Below are 19,954 nucleotides of genomic sequence, written 5' to 3' on the forward strand. Positions count from 1 at the left end.
CCTCTACTGAGCCCAGGAGACCACTGAAGCCCTCACAGCCTTTACCCCGCATTATTTACATGGAACACTGCATGTGTGCACTGGGAGTGCTGTTAACTTTAAGGCTTGCAATAGTGTGAAGAAATTTACACTGCCCTCAGGAATGGCTTTAAATGACCCATGTTCTCATTATTGCACATGCCAAGTATGCAAAATACAACCCCTATTAACAGGAAGAGTGCAGAAATTCACTTACATACAGATTCATTTGTTGCTCTAATCCACTCAGACATGCTTATATCTGCCCTTCACCTCTGGACACACTTTGGGCCAGGGCTGTACCATACCCTGCAGAGACACCCACATTTAACCACTAATCTTTTCTGACCACACCTGTCTGCATGGTCTCTCATGTCTGTCTAGACTTCAGTGCTTTCTCACAGGTGTGGAGAGCAGGGCTTTGAAGGCCATTGGAGCTACTTTGTGCTTCAGATGAGGATGTGTAAAACAGCAGTGTGGATTTAAAAGGAACACACTGCATTCACTTGAGTCAAATGTGTGGACCATTTCTACATAATGTTATGAAATAACTAAAGTTTGCGGGGCCTTATGCTCCTCCTCTCACCACTTTCTATAAATTTCTATCTTTACCTTTTCTTAACTGTGATGAAATTGTTGCACTTCACCACCGGCCCATCTCCTTCCAGTTCCTCAGTCCTCTCTTAGTTCTGTTACAGTTCATCAATGGGAGGGAGTGTCCAGTCTTCTATCTTAAAGCAGAAGCCACCCACAATCTTAAAAGGGATGGCTCTTCAAGAGGTCTTTTAGCAAAGAAAATGGTTCTATAAAGAACCAAGAACACTCAAACAACCCCTTGCATGATTAAAGTCTTCTTCAGATTGATGGAGCATGTGTTTTGGATGGTTCTATATAAAACCTTTTGAAAAGGGTTCTATATAGCACCCAAAAGGGCTCTCCTATTGTTACAAGCTCAACATCATAACAGTAGAAGAACCCTTTGGGTGCTATATAGAACCCTTTTCAAAGAGGTTGTATAAAGAACCATCTACAGCACAATCTTAAGAACCCTTTCAAGCTGCAAAAATCCTGCTAATCAAGCAGAGGGTTCTTTGTGTTCATAGTTCTTTATACAACCATTTTCTTTACTAAAGAACCCTTGAAGAACCATCTTTTTTAAGAATGCAGAACCCCAGGCCAAGTTCTCAGAGTTCTCTTCCATCTGACAGTAATAAAATCTCTTCACAAACAGTATAAAAAGACTGCATATTGTTTTAGATTTAATAGTGAGTGGTTTTTGAAAGGCAGCAGCCCACCCCGTCTTTGTCTCTCTGTCAGAACAGAATGTCAGCACAGGTATTTCTGGGAAGGAGCTAATCTGATTCACTTCACTTGGTTTAAAATAACACCATAGAGCATAAAGTACTAGCAGCACTAATGTCAATGTTAATGCTATTAAAACAATAAATACAATTCTTGGGTAAACCAAATACACAAAAAATAGGCCTACATTTCCTACACTGCATCTCTGTAAAGCTGACAAGCTCAGTCTTGTTTGTGTCATCTAGGTTCCACCTGTAATAAGCCTGAGGCATAAGATGAGTGGGTTTGTTGCATCTCCAATGAGATGAGATAGTCTGGCCAGACAACTTCTATTCACAGCTTAGAAGACCTGGTCATCTTTCAAGCTAATGCTAGTTATCAGTTTAGTTTAGTTTAGTCATCAGTCAGCTTAATCAACCTTTACTGTCTAGTCAGAGTGCCGAGCTCTAGACGGGAGGACAAGACACAACTTCACAAAAGGCAATCTATCTTCATGAAGAGTTAAGCAGTCAGAGACTTGGCTCTGTCGTTGCGAGGGAGAGGAGAAAGACACCTTCATCGGGGTACGTGTCTTTGTCCAGGCAGAAAGAAACATTTGTTAGCGTGTGTGTCTCTGTCCAACTAGAATAAATCACTGTCTGACTCAGACATATTAACAGAGTATTACTCAACGTCCCACCATTCAGACAAACACCTCAAAACTTTCACCACTGCAAAAGACGAATGGTTTTGTGCTAATGGCACGAAATAAAAGAGATAGACAAAATGAAAGGGAGGGAGAGACAGAGAAAGAAACAGAGAGCGAGAGAGAGAGAGAGAGAGACACTGTAGTGTTACACTGTTAATCACCTCTTGGCAAATTTCTAGGGGAATTTCTGTGCCAAGTAAAAGTAATTTCTTTTTTTGCAGTCTAAGATTTTCCATGTTTCATTTATCAGAGACACACTGCATAACACATAGGAGTAGTAAGTCTGTATTACTTACACTGAACTTTCAGAACAAGTTTTACACTCAAGATTAGTGCCTCTAGTCTCAGCCATATACACCATATGTTGCTATACGTTGCTGCAGAGTTCTTATTTGAGCAATGCTTTAATCAGTCCTCCAGACATACTGGAAAGTCTGTAAAGCATCTCTGCTTTACACTGCTCCAGCACAATCAAAACAAGCAAACATGTTCAGTCCAGATGTGTCTGTGCATGCGTGTCAAGGTCAGCCGGTTCACACACCTGTTGCCCTGGGGCATGGAGAGAACCATCAAACTACACAGTGGACAAAACTGCACTGGTATGAAAATACCTGCACACCACCACCACCACACTCATAAGCAAGCACGATGAGCATCTGCTCACTGAGAGATTCAACTGACTATGACCCCCATTTCTCAATCTGTGAGATTCAAAGATATTTTTTAAAGCTGTTGTTCAAAGATATGAGAGGCAGTTTCTCTTTCTTTATGACTTTCATGAGTAAACCTTTTGCAACACCGAGCTGTTAGTGATTCAAGCAATTCAACTAGAACAGCTAGAACACTGTTTCTGTGAGTGCAGAGTTGCATCCTCAAGTTCGATTCCCAGTCATGTCACTGATATCTGTGCCTGGTCCATGAGAGCACAGCTGACTGTCACTGTTTTTAATTTATTATTTTTAACTTTATTTTTTTTATTTTATTGTTTTCTTTTTTTTCACTCTAAATAATGTATATATTATTTCTGAATGTGAAAGAAATTCCAAGATACTAGGAAGAGAGTCTAGTTTTTTGTCAACATACATTTTGATATGACAACAATGATGTGTTGTACACTCCAAGATTTGCAGGTGATGCAAAAAATTCTTATGGCAGCAACGCAATGTTCTTCTTGGGAGTGAATATTGACATGGAGTGCTTTATAATGTTGTCCAAAAGCAGGTGTGGGATGTAACAGACAATATTGAGAATACATATTCAAAATACAGAAATTAAGTATCTGTATTTAACCCAAGTCACATTCTGTAAGGGCAGGAAAAGCATAAAATTACCTTTTACATTTTTTTTGAATATTTACACTTATACTTTTTAGCCTATTAGCCTCATTAGCACATACTAAGACATATTTACAGCCAAAATGTTTAAATGGTCATAAAATGTTATGGCTCCCAAGGTGGGTTGATTTTTGTTGAAAGGACAAACTTCTCTTCTAAAAATGTGGGTTGCCAACCCCTGACTTAGTGGCAGCGGCGTTATGGGAGCAGCAATGGACAGAAGCAGGCGATGAAAGTCAGAATAATGTTGAGAATGTTGTAACTTAATTCAAATAAGTGAATTATTCAGATGAATTGCATGAAAAAAACTGCCAACCAGTGTCAGTCAAATTAAAATAACAACAGCAGTGTTTCCCATGTGCCTATTCAGTAGCGATTCTAAGAGTATTCTGAATACATTACTTTTTATGCATTGTAATGGAATACATTGCTGTATACATTTTGTACACTGTATTCAGTATTTAGCCATCACCACTTTATCAAAGTATTTTTCCCAACACTACCAAAAAAAGATTCAGACAAAGGCTTGTCTTAGTCCATACCCTCCCTGACTGATAGGGAAGCAGCCTATTTGGTGGGAAATGAGGAGAGCTAAGGAAATAATAATAATACATTCCTCCTTTCTAACAGAGGAAGGATGGTTCCTATCTATTTTTATTGCCTCCTTGAATGGTATTAGCAGAAAGCCAACTTTCCTCTTAAACCCTTAAATCATTAGCATGAATTTAGTTCCACAGAACCTCATGAATTTAATAATAACATGAGCTCTGTGAGTATGACACTGCACCTCTAAACACAAGTTTATGCTACTAATCAGGACTGCAGTTAAAACATGGCCATGCTAAATGGGCCATAAAAGTGCCCAGTGCCCATTAGATGGAGCTGAGCAGTACAGCTTGTTTGGTTTGTCACTGGTCATTACTCCATGCCTGTTCACACACAGTTGACAGGGCTGGGAAGAGATTACACTTCACAATAACAAATATTTCACAGGAAATACGAAGGAATTTCAATCATATATACACACACACAGGCAAGACAGAGTGCACTGGGTCAGGTCTGGGTCATGATGTTCATGGCATGAGCATGGGTGCTTGCTTGGCAGAGTGCCATAATACCAGGGCCTACGAGAAACCCTGTGTAGCATAATGCAGCCATGCCTGAGCTGCGCTATCTTTGTCTGACTACAGCTGTCTTTTCCCTTTACGCTCACCAAAACACACAGTCACAAACATCCCTCTGTGGGAAAGACCAGCCAGTCCTGCTCATTTCTGTAAGATGCACAATCATACTGTTAAAGAGAGCATTATCTGTGTTCCTCTGAACTCAGTGTAACCTTTTGTAATCACCTCTTTTCAAAAATGCCAATGACAGAGGATGACTGTCATATTTTACTATTAGAAGCTCTTTACACTTACCACACCACCAGACTGAGAAATAGCTTCTTTCTGAGAGCCATTACTGGACTGATCCAGTTCACCGAACCAGTACACTCCCAGCACTATTTTACTTTCTATATCACAGCATCATTACCTGCTGCACTGACACCATTGACATATGAAAATATGATGTATATGGATGCTACCATCCTGACTGCAGCTGCTCAATACCATAAACTACCACCCACACTACACTGGTACTTTTCTATATCACTGACTGAGTAACATCAGTTGCATTATTAAAAATATAACTACTTAACATGAACATTAACCGTTCAGTATGCACCTTATACAAATACTGTCACTAAGTTGTTGTTTTCTAATTTTTAAATTGTTCTGTTTACTACTTTTTCACATTTTCCACACATCAAGTTGCATCCAGTATGGGATTTGCAATCCAATTCTCATCATATGTTTGTACAATCTTTTTTAAAAAAATGGTAACATTGACCAATAGTATTCATAATGCAATGTTACACATCATATATGTGTTTCCCAATGTGCAAGAAAGAGAGTTTTGAAGCAATATTATTAGCTATTCTTGACGATGGTAATGCGATTTACAGATTTGCTTTTGCTAATACTAAACCTTTAGATTCACTTATGAATAAGTCGCTTAGCCCTCTCTAGCTGTACATGTGGAAACACACTGGCTTCTGTTTTGTTTACAAAGCATTCACTGGCCATAAGCAATCATATATCACATCAGTGCTTACTGTAAATAACAGAAATGATCAAACTCGCTCCACTGACTGGATCAACCTTTACTGATCTTTCAGCTACAGTGCACCAGTGAGCTGGACCTAATTACAGGACACTCTAACAGTCCACTCTGTGTCACTCATTTTAAACTTCCAATCACTGAATACCTTCACTCATCCTGCAGCTGTTTTATTTGATCTTAGTTTTTGTTTTGGTACAGTTTTTGATTTTTATTGCATTTATTATTTCAGTTTATTTTATTATCATATATTCTTATTATGGGCGGCACGGTGGCGTGGTGGGTAGCGACCCTGACGGAGAAGCGGCTTAGAAAATGGATGGATGGATGGATGGATATTCTTATTATTATTGCTTCATTATTTGGCCTATTTTAATTATTTTTCCTATTTAATTTAGTTGTACAGACAGATAAATAGACTTGTTTAGCTTCTTAAATACAGTCTTTTTTGTACCAGTAAATTAAAATGTGTAGCATGAACTGACCAGTGTACTGTGACAACAGCTCTGCAGCTGTAACTGTGCAGTCTTCATAACATTACACATAGTACTAAGCTAAGTTAAAAAGGTTGTGCAGTAGATGACTGGTGAGATCAGCATCCAGGAAGATAAATGATGGTATGTTGGTGACTCTTGTATATCCTTCTTCCATTACACTTACTTACGCTGATAGCTGTGCCTGCTGACAGTCACTTCCTGGCAGTATGACGTTAATGTCACCACCCAACCAACACCACTGCCCACCCCCAAAATACCACAGTAGCAAAGTTTGTGGAAGATAATGACCAGTGGCTCAGTGGCTAGTAAGCAGAGGGTGGCTGGTTCTACTCCAGAGGGCCGTTTAAAGGATTTCAACATCCTTGCTTTCTGCTGTACACTATTGCTGCGCTCTTAAACAAGGCACTAATCTCTGTAATGATCATTATTTCTGTAATAAAACAGGATACACTTAATAATTAAAAGTGGACTGGGATATAATTGTCTGGCAAAAGACAAAGTAATTTAAGGGAAAAAAAGGGCCGTTTTTAATCTGGAACGGAAATAACTGCTCTATCTTCTAAGGAACCCAGGCCTGCAATCTAAATCATCTCTGGCTTCCTCTACAAAGAAAACAAAACAACAAAAAAAACTCGTCTCATGCTTGTGGTGCTTTGTGTGGAGATTGCAACATAATGATTACTTCTTTGACAGGATCTGACTGAAAGCTGTTGCATGTATGTGACCCTTCTCTGAATTGGCCAGTCAAAATACAGGGTGTGAACGTGACAGATTCTATCAGAGAGCAGGAGATCCAGCCATCAGAACATCAGCAGCAGCGCAGCCTGCACTATGCAGTCTCACCTTATCCTCCAGTCTGATCAGCCTGGCTCCAACAGTGTAGTACTCCTTGTCTACACCCTTTTCTGTGAAAAAAATAAAATTGGTTTTGAAAATGTATTCAACGGAATGCGACTGTTTCCATTCTAAAGCCATCAATGTACTGATCTGGAATTTAGTCTAATCTAAGTCCTTTGCAATAAGAGAGCATACTATAACTATGACTATGCATACACAGCAATTTATTCCTCTACAACATATAGTTGTGCATAATGTGTCATTTGAAACCCTATTCTGTACATGTATAATAATATATAATATATATAAGAAATGCTCTCAAAATTGTATAAACTCAAAGCCAACAGACTGAGGAAATGTGTACCTGGCAGAAACATTCCAGGCTTTCCCAATGTGTGATCCAACCTGCAAAAATACAGTAAGACACAATTAAGTATACAATGAGCAGTCCAGAATTCCACCAATGGAATTAAAACACAGTACAGACAGATGGGAGAAGAGGAAGAGCTACAGCTCTAGGGATGCTGCAGTTGTCTCACCGTCTCTGGAGCTCTTTAATACGGACCATCATGTTGAGATGGCCCTGGGAATACTGCTCTATCACGTCTCGCACGTCGTACGGCTTCCTTGCTTGCTGCAGAGACCAGAGACAGAAACTACGAATAAAAGCTATTGTCACCAGCACCGAGCATTTCTGCATCCCCCTGGGCCTCCACTTCCACGCTTTGTTACCATGACACAGTGTTATTCAAGTTACCAAATAACACCAGCCAGAAAATGCAGAAAATGGTTCAGTAGGTGTTCAGAAACAACAGCTTAAGGGCCTTTGCAAATAAATTACATGAAACTAAAACTGCAGCATAAAAAAAAAAAATTCTATCAAAAACTTCAAGTAATGGCTTTAGGGATGTGCAATGTTACTGTAAACAGAGGTATTGAATTAATAATTTAGTGATTTAAGAATGCAAGATTTAACCTCATAAAATGCCAGGCTTACTACATACTAAGGCTTATTATTCTGCAACTACAGGGATTTCAATGCAAATTTGTTGAGCTATTCTTAGGTTATAGAAATGTGTAATACAACTTTGGGGCCACAGGCAGGTCCTAGCCATTCAAGGGGTTCAAGAGTTCAACGTTACCTGAAATTTCCTTCTGGCAACAAAGTACTGCATCCTCCTTATGACTTTGATGGCAGATCTATGCGCATGGGAGAGCCTAAAGAGAACACACAGATAAAACCACAGAGGCTGATTAACAGACTTTGAAAGGGATATCCTACAATGTACTCCTGCATAGTGTAAACCCAGAAATAGGGTCTGTGGAAACACATAAAAAATGTAAATCTGTACAGTACACAGATGAAGTAGGTCAATGTCAAATACCAGGAAAATAAGCCTGTGTGTGTTAGATACGCATTCATTAGCGCTTGCCAGAAAATGTTTGTTGCTTAGTTGTAACTCAGTGTCATGCTTTCAAATCCCACATTAATTTATAACATTTAATCATTTTAATTTCCTACTCTCCTTTTAAGTTATGTAAAAGAAGGCATTTGCTTTGTTTCAGGTGGCTTAGAGTAGATTTTACTCTTATCAGTGATGTAGAGCTGTGAGATAGCAGGATTCTCCTCATGTCTGCCTCTAAAAATCTGACCTCTGGATTTATCTCTGACTTCAAAGTATTGCTTCATCCACAGCCTGGTGCTTTACATTTATGAATAGCTGACTTTAACCTTTACCAAGAGAAGAGAAGAGAAGAGAAGAGAAGAGAAGAGAAGAGAAGAGAAGAGAAGAGAAGAGAAGAGAAGAGAAGAGGAATAAATAGGGCACTGAAGGAAGAATGGAAATGTTTAAAAGAGGGTGTCACATCCTACTGACAGTGAGCAAACAAAAACATACGTCACAAATGTCTGGCCCTGAGGAATGTCTCTCGTCTGATACGTACACACACACACACACACACACACACACACACACACACACACACACACACACACACACACACACTCAGTCAGTCATAAACAATGTCATTTCAAAACACTCCATTCACTTAAACACAAAAGAGCAAGGAGCAGAAACATGAAAAGTACTGTGTAAGTCTAGTAAGAGACTGTTTTTCATTTATTTAGTATTTAGTCATAAAGTAAAAGTTTTTAACATCAGGTAAAAAAGGAAAACATATTTGACAGAAAATTACACAGAAAATTAAAATCTAATTTTTTCAGTATTTAGTGTGTCCAGTCTTTGCCTTTATTACAGCTTACATTCTTTTCAAGAGACTCACTTTCAGCTGCAGGGAAATTTTTCAACACTGCCAAAGTTCAGTCTTAAAAGTTAGTTGTTTTGTTTCTGCAAGTAAATCCAGTTACATTCAGTGTGTTGAGGCTTGGACTCTGTGGTTGCTCAGTACATTTTTCTGAGAACATCAGCAACTTCTTTGTTTGATTTGTCTCAGTAGTGGCTTCTTGACAGCTACACATCCTTTCAGACTCATAGCGTTTCACTGTGGAAGGATGGACAAAAACACCTGTGGATGTTTTCAGATCTAAAGTAAGAGTGGAGCTTGATTTTCTCCTCTCTCTCAAAGATGAAAGCTTTAAGTACTATTTATCTGATGGTGATAGTTTTGGTGTTCTACCAGGTCTCATATGGTTGTTGTTGCAAGGAGTCCCATATTCTCTGTATCTTTTAATATTTTTTTTTATTTCCATTTTTGGAAAGTCCTGTGTTTTGTTGTTTTGTTCCTTATACACATGATTGTGATTATCTTTTATCTAATCTCTTTATGAATATCTCCTGAAAAATAAATGAATGTCTGCTTAATAGTTGTTTTGACTGAAAATGAAGTAAATAAAGAGTGATCTCTGACCTTCACACAGTGATAACAAAAACAATACTTTGAACAGAATGTAATTGAACACAGTTTGTTTTACCATATTTTTAAAATATGGTAAACTTGTTAATAATACAAAATAAGATTGGAAAACTAACATTTTCATTTTGGTTCACTCTTAACAGCAACAAAAAAGTTTTATCTGGAAGAAAAAAATAATAATGTTATTAATCTGTAAATCTGTTTTGAAGTAAAATCTTCATTCTGGAAGCTGAAAGTGACTGCTTTAATTTCTGCCCTGAGAAAAAAAAATCGGTTTTCAGTTTTTGTTTTCATTTCCTGTTAACCGTTTCTAATCCCTGTAGAAGAGAGGCCCCATGTCAGCCCAAAACGAGATAAGCTGTGCTCCGAGTTGTCACTGAGATGTGCTTCATACAACATAAATCAGCTCCCTCTGCTCAGGCCTTTGTGTGGCTCCAGCAGGAGACTGTGTTGTTTTGACTGCTGCTCTCTCCTCGTCTTCAGCCTGGACCCTCTGTGGCGTCAGCAACAGAGAGGACGTCTTAATTAGAGCAGAGGACAGAGCAACAAAGCGCCCAGCCGGCTGACACACACAGTAAAGCACACACATCAAAGAGAACATCATGCACGCTCTACCCTCCCTTACTCCCTCTCAGCCCCCATTCTCGCCCTCTCTCTGTCTCTATCTCTCTCATGCTTTCTGTTAGTGTGGTACAGTATGTAAGTATGTAAGTAAATGAAAACATCCGGAGTGAAGCTTTTTCATGTGTGTGTGTGTGTGTGTGTGTGTATGTTTGGGGGGGGAGGGTTACATGCAGTCAAATCACAAATCTGCAAACTTCCACCAAAGAGGAACATGTCTGACAAATGAGCATTTGATTTCACACACAAAAATCTCTTGTGAAACACTGATCAGAATCGACTGAATGGACTTAAGCAGAAGGAAAATTTAAGTTTAAAGAGGATTCCCACAGATTTGCGGCATAATTCCGTTGCTGAGACCTAAATAAGGTCATTCAGATTGATTTGATGTGAAGCAATGCATTGCAGAGAAACTTACCAACTCAGATTAGGTGAAACTTTATTTTGAATGGTCCTTTAGATGAAACAAACACTCTCAGTAACATGTCCAAGACATATGATGGTTAGGGTTCGGTTCTGGGATGAGGTTAGGGTTCGGGTTAGGATTAGGGCCAGGGGTGAGGGTTGGGTTTTGGGTGAGGTTGGTTAAGGTTAGATTTTAGGTAATGGAAGTAACATATTAACAATATACCTACTTAATGTAAGTAATGTATCCACAGAGCATCTTCAAGATATTTCCTTCAATGTATTCAGATGAGTCATTACTGCTACTTCACTGATCTGCTCTTGATGTGTTACTGATAATCTGTTAAGAGTTTATTAGTCATCTATAAAAGACCACTTCAAATAAAGTGTTAGAGATTTCTTTAAAGTGGTGGTTATAGAAACTAGGGGTCATGACATCTACAGTGTAGATACAGCCAATTTATTTACTATTATACTATTGCAATGGGTTTTAGAAGATATGTTGATGGCCAAAATTTTGTGTCACAACTATCATAAAACAACATCTCAGGCATAATATGAAGTACCTGTTATGATTTCATGTAATAACCTTCTGTAAGAGGCTTGAGGCATTAACCTCAATGTTATCTGGCATTTTTTTTAATTAAAAAACAGAAACACAGAGGGATATACAAGGTTTTGACCTTGTATATCTGTGAAAGAGTAAACATCGATGTCTGTTTACTAACTGCTGCATTATGTACTGCCTCCATGGTGTGTCGTGTGTGTGTGTGCATTCTGTGTTGTGTGACTCTTACAGCTTGGCATTAAGCATGGACTCCTCTTGACTGGGCACAGCTTAACACCCTCACACAAGCTCTGCATTGTGTTCCTGAGCCTCTCTATGATTTAGAGTGAGAAGGTTGTTGTCTCGTACTGAATGCGAGGCTTAGGACCGCCTGTGTGTGTATGCTGTACTTCACTAAGTCAGCTGGGGAGACCTTTAGAAAGCACACACACACACACACACACACACACACACACACACACAGGCACACACACAGGCAAAAGCTCCCAGCAGGGGCTGTGTCTTATTAACTAGCTCCAGGTTATTGCAGACAGAACTCCTGCATTGTCATTGTGGATTCCTCTAGAAATTTCAGAATCAACTCAAGGGGGGTTCTGAAACTCATAGCCAGCTACTGACACTGAATGCAGTATGCAGTTTTCTTTAGTGCTGGTTCCCTTAGCAGAAATCGTTTGTCCAGCAAGTAATTAGTGTTAGGCAAGAATGAAGGCACATGTTGCAGCTAGAGATATATGCATCAGCTACCCACAGTGCTCAACATTAGTCTAGAGGTACCTCTATCATCATGTATTTATTAGAATCACTATGTTTATGAATGTTATTGAAATATATTTTGGAAATTTAGCTTTACCATATTCAAAAGCAGACCATTCTAGTTCTTTAAAAATTTATAAATCAATATTTTTGGTCCAAATGCACAATAGCAAACTAAAAAACTGCCATCTAACTTCCCATTTATTTTAAAAAAAATGTTGAGACACTAATCTAAATGCACACACACACGTCATGTTCAATCTAGGTATCTCAATTATTACGCCCGTAAAGTCACCATCCAACACACCTGACTAAAATGTACTGAAGTGGTGGAAGGAGGCCAGAGGTGTTCAACATGCGCCATTGTTCAGCAATCCAAAAGCCAAGCAAGCTAGGCAGAGCATCAAGCACTCATGCACTCCATGCCTAAAACATTTCAAGCTGTCATTCAAAAGAAGGACAATGCAACAAAAAATACTGACTCATATAAAATACTACATATTGACTTACATAAAGCAAAGACATACTAATGCTTGTCCCACTCATGTTTTAGTATGTTACTCTTTTACTTAAGTTCTCAGTTAATTACAAAGATTATTTTGACTTTCAGTTAGTGAACCTGTTTTTTATTGCTGGTTGTTATTTGCATTATTTGTATTCAGAGCTCTCTCATTGTATTCTGTCCCAAGGCTAATTTTGAACGCTGTAAGAGATGTCTATCTTCAACAGCCACTCTATCATTGCCATTCCTAATTTACACACCATGCCAAAAGTATACAAGCAGACAGTGTTTGTCTAATGTGTGAGAAAATTCAGTTAGCTCAAAATCAAAAAGAGCACCCCACTTGAGATCCATTTTGAAAATGGCCCCTTTGACTCGTTTAGATCTGCTGCCAGAGGAATTATGGGGTGTATGTGTTCATGCTGGCCACAAGTGAAATGTATTAGTGTATGGAATTGCCATTTTCTGTGTGTTATCATGTTTCTATCACTGTATTTCTATTATGGCTGAATGAACAGATTTAAAAAAAAAAATGCACAAGCTCATTCAGAGCAGAATTCAGATGAGTAAAAGCTAATAATCATTTAGTTGTTTAGTTAGTAATAAAAAACACCTGAAATGTGACATTCATATTAATGTGATTTTTTTGTTCAAAAGGTTTGACATAAACTCAATAAAGTCTACGAATTTTCATTATATATCAAGTAAAAGGAATAACAGCATTAAGAAATCATGTGATTAATAATAAGAGCAGATTAAAAAGCAGAAATTGCTACTTTTTGCATCAGCATTGAAAGATTAAGTGAATGTGCCAACAACCAGTACAACACAACACGTTAGAAGTTAGTCTTCTAAAATATTCCACGGCTTTAACTGCTGTACTGTTACTGAAACTTTCACGGTCCCTTACATTCTCTGTTTTCAAATTATTTTCAAACTTCTATTTTAACAACTGAATCGATCAAGCCTTCAGGATCATCAGAATGGGAGTGCAATGTTAGTGTGCATCTGAATAGGAGAATTAGGCGAATCACCATGAGAAAGGCAAAGTTTAGTCAGACTCATCTGTTCTTTGTCAACAAATATATCACTGTACATTATCTCTAGAAAAAAGCATGCAGAGTTAATGTTGCTTCCAGACTTTTGGACTGTTGGGAGCATGTTGGTATCGCAGAAACTCAATGTGGTTGTGATCAGTTTTGAGAGAGCAGATTACTGACGCCTATAATGTGCCAATTTCACAAAACCTTGTGCTGGGATCTTTTTTTCACTCTCTTCCACTTTCTCATTTATTAAACCCTACTGTCTCTCTCCCTGCTTTTTTTCTGTCCAACCCTAACGTTGGCCCCTGAGCAGCTTCCCTCCCGCCTTTTTTCTCTCTCACTCAGACACACTCAGACTGACTCATTGTATTCTTATGCAGACAAAGCTTTCACCCCAAATCTAACCAAATTCTGCACTGAAAAAATATTTTGCCCGGTTTACCATCTTAAATCTATTTGATATATATATATTTCTTATGTTAATATTGTAAGACCTTTATAAGATTGTTTAACTTATTTAAGTTCCTTTATCTAGTGAAATTCTAGTCTCATTCTATCAGCAGTGAAAAATGTCAAACCCTTTGGGATCCAGGGGACTCCTGTTGTCTGCTGCAGTGAAGTTTATTGTTGCACGCTCAAGGTCTCAGACACACAGCTAGCCCATAAGACATTGGGCTAACACAGTTATATAGCTGGACTGATGCCAAGATTAGACCCAGCTCATACAGAACAAGTAACAGGTGTGACAAACACGACCAAATAGGGATAAACAAGAAATGACAGAAGAATGTTCTAAATACAGTCACAGTACAGGCACACACAATACAGAATATGTAACACAGATATAGCACAATTTAAAACAATCAATTCCTTCAGCAGTTAATTTGATGAAATAAGCAAATGTCTGTATCATGTTTTGAAACAATCAAAATTAGCCACCATAGAAGAAAACAATTTCTCTAGATAAAATCACATAAACAGGTTAAACATGAAAAAAAAGTTGAATAATGTTAGAATGTTTTTACAACAATCTCACAAAGAGAAATATTTGATATATTGACTAAGTTTGGCATTTTTTCACTTGCTAAGAGTTCACTTTCTTGGATTGTAAGCCTAAACTTAGGCCTAACATCAAACTGTTCTTACAGCTATCCATAACCATTGCTCTGACAGCCAATTACAACCAAAGAATATATGTTTAGGTTCTGCTGATCAGGTGCATGCTAAAGGCAACAGAGATGTCCTCAGTTCCGGAGGGGCTGTTGGGTCATTAGGAAATTACTGCCTCATTTTCAAAGGTCTGATGAGCACATTGATCTGTAAGCTTTGTCTATCTAACAGGAAAAGGAAATGGTCTGAGCTCCTCTAAGGCAAAAACAATCATGTAATCAACATCAAAGCACTTCAAAGAGGCAAGAGGCCCATGAAAGTGTTGGGAGCTCACAGCCAAAAGGGAGGATGCCACGCAATGAGTTGTAAATTCATTATATCGAAATAAATAACAAAAACAAAATGAATCGGTTCAGCAATAAACTGTGTTCACACCCACTGACAACACTGACAAAATCTAGCTTAGATTTAGACACAGAGTTAAATATTGGTTGACAGAATGAGAAAGAGACAAAGTCAAAGCAAGATACTCTGAAGATAGATAGATAGATAGATAGATAGATAGATAGATAGATAGATAGATAGATAGATAGATAGATAGATAGATAGATAGATAGATAGATAGATAGATTGTTAATTCATCTCTAATTCAATTTTATCAATCAAGAGAAGGAAGAATGTATGAAATGTTGTTTTCTACTAAATTTATGAAACACATGACATGCTATTTTGCAGGTTATAGTCATAGCGTGGGTCTAATAAGACACTCAAGGTGGGTTTGGTGTAAAAGAAGGATGACTACACAGAAAAGAACCTTATGCCCACTGTTAAGATGTTTTTCCTCAAAAAAAAAAAAAAATCAGATTTCATCTGATTTATTTCATTTTTATTATCACACACTTTGTGATGAAGTAGATAATGTGATTGCTTTGCACTGCTATCCTCTTGTGATATTATAAGCAGATCACATACTAAGGAAATGGTGATCAGCTCATAATATTAATTGCTATTATCATTTTTCAGTGACAACACTTTTTATTTAACCATTGTATAGGCAGCGCAAATGTGTGACATATGAAATACCAGTTAAACACTCCCTGCTGCAAACGATTTACCGGTTAGTTCACTAGACTGAAACTATTGTCCAATCACAAGTCAGAAGCTGACCAGGGTAAACAAATGTACCTGCTCTTTTAAGAATTATATTTTACTGAGCAGAGTGTCTGATGTAACTGTTTATTCGTTTGATAAGAGTGTATCTGTAGAACTTTCTTGCTGCTCTGCTCAGCAGAGAAAATGTACGTGTGAATAATGTATGTGTGAGCTGTAACAGTCACACTGCTACATCTCTCACATCCTGCAGTGTGAAACAGAGCGGGCAGCTAAATGCTTACTTAAAACTCACCAGAAGCTGAAATTGACCAAAAATGTGTCCAAAAATAGACATCTCAAACAGATCTTAGAAAAAAAACATATTTATTAAAAATAGCCTCTACATCTAACAAATCTTACATAAACTTGTATCACTCATGTGTACATCCCATGATTATAAAATCCACCCACACTACACTTTCAAACTAGGCAGATTTGTTGGGAAAATGCAAATCTGGCAACCCTGAGTGACAAAGATAGAACTCGTTAATGAAACACATGTATGTGGAAAATGATACATTGGTTGTGGTTGGCGTAGCGACCCTGCATGCTTAAAATCCCTACTATTGCAATCAGTTTCAGTATAACAGCTGTTTTCAGACTTCTCTGTGCAGTTTCACAACCGTGGCTTTTCTCGAGATATATATATATATATATATATATATATATATAGAGAGAGAGAGAGAGAGGGAGAGAAAGAGTAGATACTGGAAAGAGCACATTGACCTAAGTGAAATGCTGAGGTAGGGTTTATGATTCATGCCCTTAATAGGATTGTGGGCTGTTTAGCAGGATTAAACATGTTAAAGAAAGAATCTATTTATTGCTGCTTAGCATGGGGTCCATCAAGTACCTACACTGGGTTCGTTGTTTTTTTTTTCTCAGACCAATTTCTGGAATTACCCCCTTGAGGCAAGGTGGCTGCTGTGGCCTGAACCGCCTCAGCTTGGGGACTGATATTAGGATTAAATTGTCTGTTGTTTGATGCTCCACAGTAATGCTAGCATATGAGAGCAGAGTGCATGAAGAGAAGGGGCCACAGTGTCCATGTGGTCCCAAACAGAAGCTGTTCAGCTTGGCTTAACACTTTAGGAGTATGAGGGGGGATTGTGACCTTCAGAGAACAAGTTAAGGCCTTTCCCTTTCAGGATATGGTATTACAAAACCTAGTCATCTCTCAAAGAAGTTATTCTTTTGTCCCTTTTTTAAGCTACCCACTCTCCTTGCTTAAATAGGGGGGGGGGGGGGGGGGGGGGCAGAAGGAGGGACATAAAAGACCCTGCCTCTAATTAGTGCTTTTTCTTCTAAGCATTGCTTTGTTCTCCATGAAGTCTAGTCTCCCCTGGCTGCCTCCTGTTCAGGACAGTTGAAATGTCGGGCCACCGAGATCACAAATCATTCCTCAAGAAAAATGTATTCTGTAGTAGAAGTGCAGAAAATGGGGCAATGCTTAGAATTAAAAACAATAAAATTATAGTGTTACATATTAATCAAATGTAACCCTAGTTTTATATGATAACCATAGTGGAAAGTTCATTGTTCTTTGAACACAGACAGCTTCTTTGTTTGCTAAATTTTATTCTTTTTTGTCTATTTCCTTTTCTCAGTAAGAGCTTCTTGACAGCTACACATCCTTTCAGACTCAAAGTGTTGAGTTATCTTTTCTTAGTGGAAGGATGGACAGAAACACCTGTGGACTTTTTCAGATCTGGAGTAAGAGTGGGGCTTTGGTTTCTCCCCTTTCTCAAGGTTAAAAGATTTACTTAAGTGTAAGTGCCTTTGCAGCTATGATGACTAAGGTGGTGCTTTGGCTGTGGATACAATGTTCTACGAGGTGAACACGACGCGAGTGGATAAATTCAAAAATATTCATGTTTGTAGTCACATATTCATCAAAGGATTATGAGATGAACCTGCAGGCTGAACTACTTGAGTTCTTGTAATATCCCCATTTCAAAAGCCAAACACTAGGGTGTGGCATAGCTGGGACCACAGAGGCCCAGTTGTAATTTTTCTGAGCTAGGAAAAATGAGTCACCTTGTGTTTACCATGATATTATGGCAGTTAGAAACTTCACAGAGAATAAGTATGTGTCTCAACTGACCATGAACAATCATATCATGGATACTGGGGAGCATTTGATGAAAACAAATGATTTTAGGATCAGCACGAAATTAATCCTCTTTTCGTCTTCCTTAGAAAACAACTGTTCCCATGTGACGTTACCGTGTTAATATTCAGTACAGAACACAGCAAAAGAGGTGCTGGGAGTAGTAAGAATTTAAGAAGGAAATGTAAAATTACTTTATGTTGTCAGTGGACCCCTTTAAGGCTACAATGCTAGTTTTTCCTGAACAAAATATCAAGTGGTGCTCGGCCTGGTGTGTGTGCGTGTATGCATGCATGCGTGTGTGTGTGTGTGTGTGTGTGTGTGTGTGTGTGTGTGTGTCTGTTAGTTTTTTACTCCAAGACTGATGTATTTTCAGTGTGCGAGTGACATACGACCATGAAAAGAAAACAGGGAAAGGAAAGCAGCCTGGCTTGGCCTGCACTTGGCAGCAGCGCAGCAGAAGAGAAAGGACAAGGAGAAGAAGGAAAAGAACTGATGACAGTGAGAGCTTATCCTCTCCCTCAGGCCCTGAAGGTGTAAGAGGCCCTGCTGCTATCCATCATACATACACACACACGCTTAGATGCACACACAAAATTGGGTAGGTCATTCATCTTTTTCACAAGTATTCTTGCATAGTAAATCAGTAGTAGTCACATTCATTTAAGGCAGAGCACACATGTATGAGCATGCATGCCTTTACAGTGTCCATGCACATGTGTTGATGAAGAACTTTGGCTGTCCTCTCATTGGTTCCTGCTCCACATAGTAGTAAGCAAACAAGAAGGGATCAATTTCTGGCACTGATAGGCACTGACTGCTGAAACAATACTGGCATCAGGACGGAGCATAATTCAGTTTACACTGGAGCAGATGTGGGGAGGTGCACAGCTGGCCTAGCCCTGTGGTTCAGAGGATACAATTACAGGTAAGCAATACCCTTCGGGGCCTCTGCCAAAGTGCCAAAGTTGGAGAACACGTTTCATATATTTGCCACTTGGAAGTCAAAGAGAGAATGAATATTATTCAGACAGGCAGGAAAACAAACCCCTGTTCTCTGTCTCTCACACACAGAATCCTCACCCCACCCCCACACCAAGCATGATCTTTCTTTCTGAGTCACACAAAAAACACCCTCATAAACATACAGACTTTATTTGCATTAAAACACATTTCACTTACTAAATCATCATAAAGAACAGATTAAGAGTTAGCTTCATGCTACACATGTTCGACCTGTCATGTTTTTCTTCAGCATGGACACAATCATGTTAGTGTTAAGCTAAAAATGAAACACAGTTTTGTCACAATTTAGCGCAAATAACACAATGTACATTGCAGTGCAAAACAGGGAAAACATCAAACTCCCCTTATAATGAGGTGCAGACTGAGGTAAGTTTATCTAGTTTGCTATTGGAGTAGCAGATATCACACTGTAATGAGCTAAAGGCAGAAAAAAGGGTGAAAGGAAAAGCCACTCTCTTGGGGTTAACCTTTAGTCTCTCGGAATTCCACATGCATCGCCAATGGCGCCCCTCACTTCTCAGCTAACACTGACAGTGTGATTTGCTTGTAATATTTACTAATTCCAGCAATGTATTATGCTCAAAGATTAAAGCGCCAGTGTAAGAAATACTTATACGAGTAAAATTACATAAGAGTATATAAATAATGAGTATTCCGACCAAACATGTTCTTAAATCCATTTTTATTCAGTCTTAAGTAAGATAAGCACTATTTGCTGAAGTCTGCATGCGTGCACACCAACACAACTGTTACCCGTGATGGTTATATGTCTGAACTCAGGGTCATCACTTCTGTGTGTGTTGAGCTCAGAGACTGGTTGACTTGAAGAAAAAGTTCACAGTCCACAAAAAAGTGGAAAGAGAAAAAGGAAAAAAGAGCAAGATGATCCAAAAGGTTTCTGCGGGCTACATGGATAAATTTGAGAAAACGACCTCTTTAATGTTCCACTGTGAC

General features: G+C 38.6%; 1 protein-coding gene across 1 annotated transcript in view; it reads right to left on the bottom strand.

Moving 5' to 3' along the window:
- Positions 1–19,954, bottom strand: part of kcnq1.2 (potassium voltage-gated channel, KQT-like subfamily, member 1.2) — a 154,567-nt gene that overhangs the window by 50,858 nt on the left and 83,755 nt on the right. The window contains exons 16-19 of the mRNA XM_037542579.1: positions 7,979–8,054; positions 7,376–7,470; positions 7,201–7,241; positions 6,843–6,904 (exon numbers count right to left, since the gene is read on the bottom strand). Of these exons, the coding sequence (XP_037398476.1) occupies positions 6,843–6,904; positions 7,201–7,241; positions 7,376–7,470; positions 7,979–8,054 (274 nt within the window). The remainder of the gene's footprint in view (positions 1–6,842; positions 6,905–7,200; positions 7,242–7,375; positions 7,471–7,978; positions 8,055–19,954) is intronic.

This window comes from Pygocentrus nattereri, chromosome 11 (genome assembly GCF_015220715.1).
Source record: "Pygocentrus nattereri isolate fPygNat1 chromosome 11, fPygNat1.pri, whole genome shotgun sequence".
NCBI lineage: Eukaryota > Metazoa > Chordata > Actinopteri > Characiformes > Serrasalmidae > Pygocentrus > Pygocentrus nattereri.